At 39.8% G+C, this 8555-nt stretch overlaps 1 protein-coding gene and 1 long non-coding RNA gene across 3 annotated transcripts; one reads left to right on the forward strand and one right to left on the reverse strand.

The window, feature by feature from the left end:
- Positions 1-3831: 3831 nt before the first annotated feature.
- On the reverse strand, positions 3832-5212 carry LOC104094298 (uncharacterized). Its single transcript, XR_685849.4, has 2 exons — positions 5094-5212; positions 3832-4917 (listed from the first exon to the last, which is right to left on the reverse strand). It is a non-coding gene; the product is annotated as an uncharacterized lncRNA (long non-coding RNA).
- Positions 4729-8261, forward strand: LOC104094299 (uncharacterized). Of its 2 annotated transcripts, XM_070195709.1 has the most exons (5): positions 4729-4909; positions 6174-6357; positions 6448-6555; positions 7147-7221; positions 7569-8261. In XM_070195709.1, exons 2-5 carry the CDS (start codon positions 6224-6226, stop codon positions 7798-7800), a joined length of 549 nt encoding a protein of 182 aa, XP_070051810.1. In that variant the 5' UTR covers positions 4729-4909; positions 6174-6223; the 3' UTR covers positions 7801-8261. The 2 variants fall into 2 exon arrangements, with proteins under 2 accessions (XP_070051810.1, XP_009598506.1); XM_009600211.3 differs by lacking the exon at positions 4729-4909 and having other exon boundaries at positions 6103-6357.
- Positions 8262-8555: the final 294 nt, after the last annotated feature.

An 8555-nucleotide genomic window follows, 5' to 3' on the forward strand; every position in this document is an offset into this window, starting at 1 on the left:
AAGGAAAGGCGAACGAGAGACCTCCCACATCACAAAAGAGGACCTTAATATTCGTTGACATGAAAGTAAATGGCAGACCTATTCGGGCATTGATAGACACGGGTGCTAGCCACAACTACCTGGCCTCAACTCAGGTGCAACGCCTCGGTCTAGCAGTACAAAAATACAAGGGTCGTGTCAAGGCTATCAACTCTCCATCTCAGCAAGTGAGTGGAATAGCCAAAGAAGCGCCAATCCAGCTTGGCCCATACAAGGGAATATTTGACCTACGCATAGCTATCATCGATGACTTCGAACTGATAGTGGGATTGGAATTCCTCAGGCAGACCAACACAATCCCGGTACCATATGCCAACATGCTCCTAATGATGGGAGACAACGAGGCCAAACCCCACACCATACCGTGCATATCCAAGAAGATGGCCGCTGGAAACATCACGGCCATGCAGTTTAAGGAGGGAATCAACAGACCTGAACCCACAGTTCCGGCTGCCCTCAACATTATCAAACAGGCATCACATCATCGGGGTCCAACAGCTCATGGCGCCCCTCATTGTGTGAAGACTTGTCAAGCATTTCCAAAGGACAAGTCAGATCACCCAGCACAAGCAGGACTCTTGGAGCCGCTACCTGTCCCACAGAGACCTTGGGAAAGCATTTCCCTGAATTTCATCACAGGATTACCCAAGGTCGGAAATCATGCAACCATCATGGTGGTAGTAGACCTATTTTCCAAGTATGCTACCTTCATCGCAGCCCCACAGAACATGTCGGCAGAAGAAACAGCTCGACTCTTCTTCTCCCATATTGTCAAACATTGGGGTATGCCCAGCAACATCATCAGTGACTGCGACCCACGCTTCACTAGCAAGTTTTGGACCCAACTCTTCAGTTGCCTCGGATCCAAATTGAGTTACAACTCAAGCCATCATCATCAGCAAACACATGATCAAACAGACCGGTTCAATGACATGCTGGAGGAATATCTCCGCCAATTTGCTACCGGGTCACAAACACATTGGGTGAAACTTTTGGATGCTGCTCAACTGTGTTTCAATTCACAAAAGTGCGCCCATACAAACAAAAGCGCTTTTGAAATTGTTACCGGACAGCAACCGCTACTCCCACATAATGTGAATGCACCAAACATACCATCATCTCATCGAGCTGCCAGTTTCTCTATAGAATGGGAACAAACTTTGAAGATAGTGCGGAGCTATCTTGTCAATGCCCAAGACAGGGCAACGAGGCATGCCGAACAAAACTGTCGCTTTGCCCAACATCAAGCAGGGGACAAAGTGATGGTAAGAACCCCGAGGCGAAACTTGTTTGCAAAGAGGACCCAAGATCCTCGCCTATTGCCAAGCTACATCGGGCCTTTTTCCATTGAAAGGCGCATCGGGAAATCCACATACCAGCTGAACACACCAGCCTGGTGAAAAATCCATCCAGTCTTCCATGTCAGCCGCCTCAGGCCATTTCAGAAATGCATGGAAGATCATTCAGAAAGACATCTCACAGCACCGAGGGGAACAGACCTCCCAGTCATCAAGAGCCTGACCAATCATCATCATCCTGCAGGTAAGGCTCCGAGGACGTCGCCAACTCAGGTGGGGGAGAATGTCATGGGCTGCTTTCCATCATCGACCCATGACCCCTTGGACGCGCCCAGTGGCGTCCCGGCAAGCCTCCCAACGCCTAGAGCCACGGTCGGCCCCGTGGTCTCGGCAGCGCCAAGTGACAAGCGAGCATGTGCCTCTGTCGCCCCACCGATAATCAATGCCAGCGCCCAGCGGCTGGCCAATGCCATCAGTGCCGCGCGCACCGACAATGCCGCGCGCACAAATCATCCTGTTGCCATCAGCGTCGCACACCCAGACAGTGCCCCGCGCACAGACCCAATGCCAAGCACCAGCGCCCAGCCGCTGGCAGATCCAAATAGTGTCGCGCGCGCCCACAGCAATGCGCGCGCAGACCCTGCTGCTCAAGACAAAGTTGCTGCCATCGGACTTGCTTCCATAGAAGACTAAGTCCTTTTCATTGTAATTATAGAGTAGTTTTACTTCATTCATTTTCAGTGTGCTTCTACAGCTTTCTTAGGTCAACTCATGTAACTTTGGTTTATTTTTTTTAAGCATTATTAAGGGGGACCAAAGCATTCAAACATTCAAGCATTCAAACAATTCTCTGTACTGGTGTCTCTCCCCCGACACCGCATTGCATCTTGTAATAGCTTTCATCATCATCATCAATACAATCATCAGCTTTCATCATCGGTTGCTCATTTTCCGCTGCTCAATTGCTCACGACATTGGTTTTCCCGTACGGCACTGACAATCTAGTCTAGCGTACGGCGAGGACCTCAGTTGGCGCATAGCAACCGCACTGACATCGGTTGTTTAGCTTTACGTCGCCCTTCCAAGGAACTTCAGGAAGGCGCCGCGTAACAATCTGTATGTTAAATGTTTGAGCCTTACTTTTAACTTGCTCCAGAATTCTCAAAATAATCAAGTGAAGGACTAATTGATGTGTTCCTAGTTTGCTGACAACCTTTGGATTTCGAACAGATTATGGTTAGAAGTCAATAATTCTGAAGTAGTTATTGTTGCTACTTAATTTGGATCCTGTTCCTGTGACATGGGAGATCTCTGTGGTGAGCAGGTTGTTGAATACCTTAAATCAGACACTAGCATCCATGGGAGTGGATATGTCACAGGCCAATCTTAAAGTGCAGCTTGACGTTGGCAAACACACAAATAGCAACATCATTAAGTAGTGGTGAGAATATTGATATTTTTCATAAAAGGCTTAGAACAGAACAAATGTAGTATGGGATTATGCCGGTGTCTAGATTGTTCTGCATCTGATTCTTCCTTATCAGTTCAGTTGTTTAGGTGGGGAGACAGTTGAAGTGGCTGGTGGCTCTGCACGGGATGGTTCATAATCTTCTGAGGCTGCTACTTTTATTTATCACTCCCAAATTTCCCTGTTGGACATAGCTTCCATTTGAATATGAGAAGTTGCTTTCATTTTAAGGCTATTTGATTTAGATGTTACATCTCGGTTAATATTATTTGTAAATACTGCCAGTGGTAATAGAAAAGTTTCCATAGCGCATAATTGTGTACAATCAAGAAGTTGTGTGGCACGAACGAAGGCAATATGTATCAATGCTTTGTACTAGGATAACCTCGAAAAAGAAAATTCAAGTGAATATACTTATAAATATAGAATTTTATATTTCCTATATGAGAGGCGGATCCGGCACGGAGGTACTGAGGTAGTGAGATGCACGTAAAAGAAGATTATGGCTACATAAATAGAGCATCTTCAGTTGGGAATTATATACCATATTGCAAATTTGATGAATTGAATAGCATTCAATATAAGATGCGCGCAAAAGAAAGTTGTCCTGCTAGGAAAAGTTATCACGAGTATAAGCAGCAAATTATAATGCCATTCAAATGACGAAAAGCTACATAATAAGAGGGAAGAAACACTTTTGGTGGAAGAGGAGGCATGTTAAATCCGAACTGCAATGGTCCTTAATATGGTATATTGTAGGTAGGAATTAATTATACATGAATATTTTTTGCTATATGTTTGGTTCGTGATATTTAAAATTAGTATTATGTAGTACTCATATTTTAAACGAAATAAAAGTTTGTTTGTTAATTATTAGCCAGAAGAGAAAGTATGTTAGAATGGGGGCAAGTATAGTTGTTGTAATTCATGTCTTAGTAGTAACATTCACTTTCTAACTTCATATTTTGTCCCCATAATATATTAGTACTACATAAATTCCGCCATAATCAATGCACAAACTAGTAATGAGGAAAGGAAAAAATAGTAATTAGACATCGTCATAACGTTGTTAGATTTCATATAGAAATCAAATCTCCTAACCCAAACAACAAACGACTTGTTATGTAAAGGTGTTAAATTAAAAGGTCCAATGTTCAAATTCCTTCACAGTGAATTTTTCTTATGCACTACTTATTTGAACCCAACATAAAGTAGGTACTCTATAAAAAAAGCCGGCAAAAAGACACTAGGTAGTCACTTTAAATAATCACAATTTACAATATGTTTAATTATAGTCACAATTGCAGCACCAAAGCAAATTAGCAGATTGATCACCCGAGGAGAAGTAAGGCAGACGTCAGCCCTGACGTTTAGCTCCCGTTTAGCCATTGGTGTTTGGATACTTTTTTTTCAAAATTGTTTGATCAAGGAATATGATCAGTTCCCAAAATCTGGTTTAGGGTAGTTTTTGGTGAAATTTTTTCTTCCACTCACAAAACTTTAAAAAAAATTCATAAAATGCATGTCCAAACATAACTTCAACTTTTAAAAATTACTCCATCCGGTCCACAATAAGTAATTTTTTGGAGTAAATAATGTTGGAGTATGTGTTAGGGGTAAATAATATTGGAGTATTGCCCTTGCAGTAAATAATGTTGGAGTATGTGTTAGGGGTATTTATGTGAAGAGATAGTAAAGGTTAATATGGTCAATTACATTGCTAATTAATGTAAAAATGTAGATTTCTTAATCTATGTGAAAACATCCAAAAATCACTTATTGTGGACCGGAAAGAGTATTTTTTAACACAACCTCAAAAACTCTTTTTTTTTATGTTTCAACCAAATCTACGTCCAAACGCTAGCTTAATTATGAGCAAACTTCAATTATGGACAGCCGCTAGCCACAAAATTTCAGTATGCATTTTATAGCCCAAAACTAATTAAAAGGCTATAGCCAAGAATCCTCCCCATCTTCGCCATCCTTGGGTTTCATCTTCGTCTTGGGCCTTGTCGCCACAGTCGCATCCCCTCAATTTGGACCTGGCCCGGTCCCACCCTCATCCAACACAGTTTGGATCTCCTCCGTCCGGCGCAAATACTCGGTAAATTTCTGAGTAATCGCTTCCTTAATCTTAGAGTTTTTCTCGTATTTTAAATGGGTTTTGAAGTACTCCAAAGCGTTAAGAATCAATTTTAAGAAATACAATCACCCACACCAATCAATTTTTTTTTTCACTAGAAAATATGGCAACCATACAAATATACCAAATAAAAGCAAATACTCACCAGTGAAGAAATGAGGGAACTTGACAGGCAAAATAACAGATTCCTGCAAAGCTTGCTTAGCACTTTCCAACCCGGCAATATCATTCCACTTAATATTAGGTTTTTCCCTAACAATCGTGGACGGTGAGCATTTCTTTTGAATATTGGTATTATTACAAAATATATATACAAAATATACTATCGTCATATATAAAAATTATACAAAATAGATTGTCACTATACAATTTATATACAATAGACTATCACTATACAAAATATATACAAAAATAGACTGTCATTATACAAAAAATATACTAAATAAACTGTCACTATATAAAATATATACAAAATAGACTGTCACTATATAATTTATATACAATAGATTGTCACTATACAAAATAGACTGTCACTATACAAAAATATAGAAAGGTAATACCTAAATAGACTCACTATACAAAAATATATACAAAATATACTATTATTATACAAAATAGACTGTCACTATACAACAAATATATAAAAATAGACTATTTCTATACAACAACTAGAGTGGGTTTCTCTAGTGGTGAGCACCCTCCACTTCCAGCCAAGAGTTTATGAGTTCGAGTCACCCCAAGAGCAAGGTGGGGAGTTCTTGAAGGGAGGAATTCGAGAGTCTATCGAAAACAGCCTCTCTACCCCAGGGTAGGGGTAAGGTCTGCGTACACACTACCCTCCCCAGATCTCACTAGTGAGATTATAGTGTGTTGTTGTTTTTGTTGTTGTTTACTGTCTCTATACAAAAAATATACAAAATAAATATTTTTGGCTATTAGATGTAATATGTTTGGGCCGGAGGGACATTTTCTGTCAATGGTCAAAAATATGGTATATTAAAATTTTGAGGGGTTATAAAGGGTAATTTTCTCCTTAATAATTATTGTCGTTTGGAAAAGGGCTATTTGAGAAAAATACTCAAATTAGCCACTAAGCCCATGGACTAGCCTACTAATCTTTATTGACTTGGGCCTTTTTATATTGTTTTCATCGGTCCAACCCGAAACCAACCCATTTTCCAATTCTCTCTCCTTTCTTCTTCTTCTTCTTCTTCTTTCTCATTAGGTTAACCTAATAGTGCCATCGCGAAGCTTTTCCTCTGAATTCGGTCAAAGATGAGGAAGCTAAAAGCTCATGAGCAGAAGCTTCTAAAGAAGGTGGATTTTCTACAATGGAAGAGAGAAGGAGGTCACAGAGAACCTAATGTCATGCGTCGCTACCACGTTACTGGCCGAGACGACTACAAAAAGTATGTCTTTTTATTCTCCTGTTTTCATTTTAGTGGCTTAAAGAGCTATTTCTTTATGTATTTATGTTTTCTTTTGTGTGTGTATGTTAGGTACTCGGGTTTATGCAGAATGGCGCAGAAGCTGGTGAATATACTAAAGCAGATGGACCCGAGAGATCCTTATCGGATTGAGATGACTGATGCCCTTCTGGAAAAGCTGTCAGTGCTTTAGCCTTATGTTATTCTGCTTTGTGTATTAAGTTTCAAATTTGGAGTGCCTGAGAGAGTATTTGCCAAGTGATACTAGTTAGGGATGCGATATCAATTTGTTTGTGTAGGCTAATTGCTTTAGACCTATGATTTTGCTTAGGATATATAGTTAATGTGGCACGCACGATGAGAAGAAAATGTAGCAGGAGTCAAGAAAACCTTAATTTGTTGTAGCTATTTAAAAAAAAATCTCCAACTATTAAATTATTGTTTTCAATAAATAAACGTCAGATACTAGGCAAACATGTTTTTTTTCTGAAACAGTTGAGAACTGTATATCTCGGCCTCTGATCCTCCTTTTGCTTGGTTTCTATGTATTATATCATATGAGCTTAATGGATAGATGGCGATTAGCAGTATAATGTATGCGCACAAACGTGTTTCCCCATCTCCCTCTTTTCTAGTTTGAGAGATGAGTTTTTATTGCTTTTGGTTTTTCTTTTGATAAAGATCTTTTCTCGATCAATTCAGTAATCTGTCTTTATTATTGCCACAGATGTCGTGTGATTACAAATTCTGATAGATGTCTCCTTAATTCAGGTATAACATGGGTGTAATAACTACGAGGAAAAGCTTAGCTGTGTGCGAGAACTTATCAGTTTCATCCTTCTGCCGGTAAGTGAGCTCTATATTCCATATTAAGCAGTTCTATGTGGATCAGAAAATGCTCTAGCCCACATAGCTTCCAAGCATAATCAATCATTCTGCAATTCTTTACGGATTACTGATCTATGTTACTCGGACTCTTCAAAAATGTTGTTGGGTGCGTGTCAAATCCTCCAAATTTAGTGCATTTTTGGAGGATTCGACACGGGTGCGGCAGCACTTTTGGAGAGTCTGAGCAACATAGTTACTGATTGAGACAACATTTCAAGTCACCGTTAGTTGCCCATAAATGGGATCGTGTTATTGCATGATATTGTTATGGGTGCTAAATAGATGGATGTGCTCTTCATTTGCAGGCGTAGGCTCTCCACTATCTTGGTGCGGCTGAAGTTTGCCGAGCACATGAAGGAAGCAGTGACTTATATAGAACAGGGTCATATTCGAGTTGGACCCGATACAGTTACTGATCCAGCATTTCTTGTGACAAGAAATATGGAGGACTTCATCACGTGGGTAGATACATCCAAGATTAGGAGAAAGGTCTTGGAGTACAATGAGAAGTTAGATGACTATGATGCAATGAATTGATGACCGGTCAGCAATTTGTGAAGCATTCCAGAATAGAACGATAGAAAGAGAAAATATTCTTCTTGGCTGGTGTGAGAGTTTGCCTATAAGTTTACCTCATGCTAGATTGTCTTATGCAACCCCTCCATATTTTTGCTCCTGAAGACTGTTGAAGGTTTATGTTGCAGACACATGATATTCAACAGTAAAGTTTAATTGAACGTCGTATTTTTGCAGTTTCTACTGAATGGTAGTATAATAGTAACTTAAATCACTCTACGTCCAGTTGTGGCAGATGTGTCATGATTTTGTTAATCATCCAGATTGGTTATTTGGAGTTCAATTTGTTACCTTAGTACTAGTGTCATCTACACTTGAATTTCAGCCGTCATCTTGTATTGTATTGTGGCTGAGGATGTTTACATTCATATATTGCTGTTAGCTGTGTTTTCCTAGTCTATAATTTCTTTTTTTTACTGGTATTCTCCAGGCTTTTCTTTCTTCTCTTTTATATTTTTTATATCTTTATTTTTGCGAGGGTTGGTTTTGCTAGCAGTTGTTTAGGTACTTTGTAGTGGCTATGGGATCTTATTTGTTTTTCCTAAGTATAGGTACTTTATTTGCTAAAATTGGTGATTTTAAGTTATGCTGCATGTTCTTTGGTTGTCGGTTTTCTTACAAATTCTGTGCTTATGCTCTCTAGTGCGATTATTTTTCTTGTGCAAGGGTCTCCTTATTGCTCGCTTGGCTGCTAGAATACTGCAGTCCATTTACTT

This window comes from Nicotiana tomentosiformis, chromosome 2 (genome assembly GCF_000390325.3).
Source record: "Nicotiana tomentosiformis chromosome 2, ASM39032v3, whole genome shotgun sequence".
In the NCBI taxonomy this organism is placed as follows: Eukaryota; Viridiplantae; Streptophyta; class Magnoliopsida; order Solanales; family Solanaceae; genus Nicotiana; species Nicotiana tomentosiformis.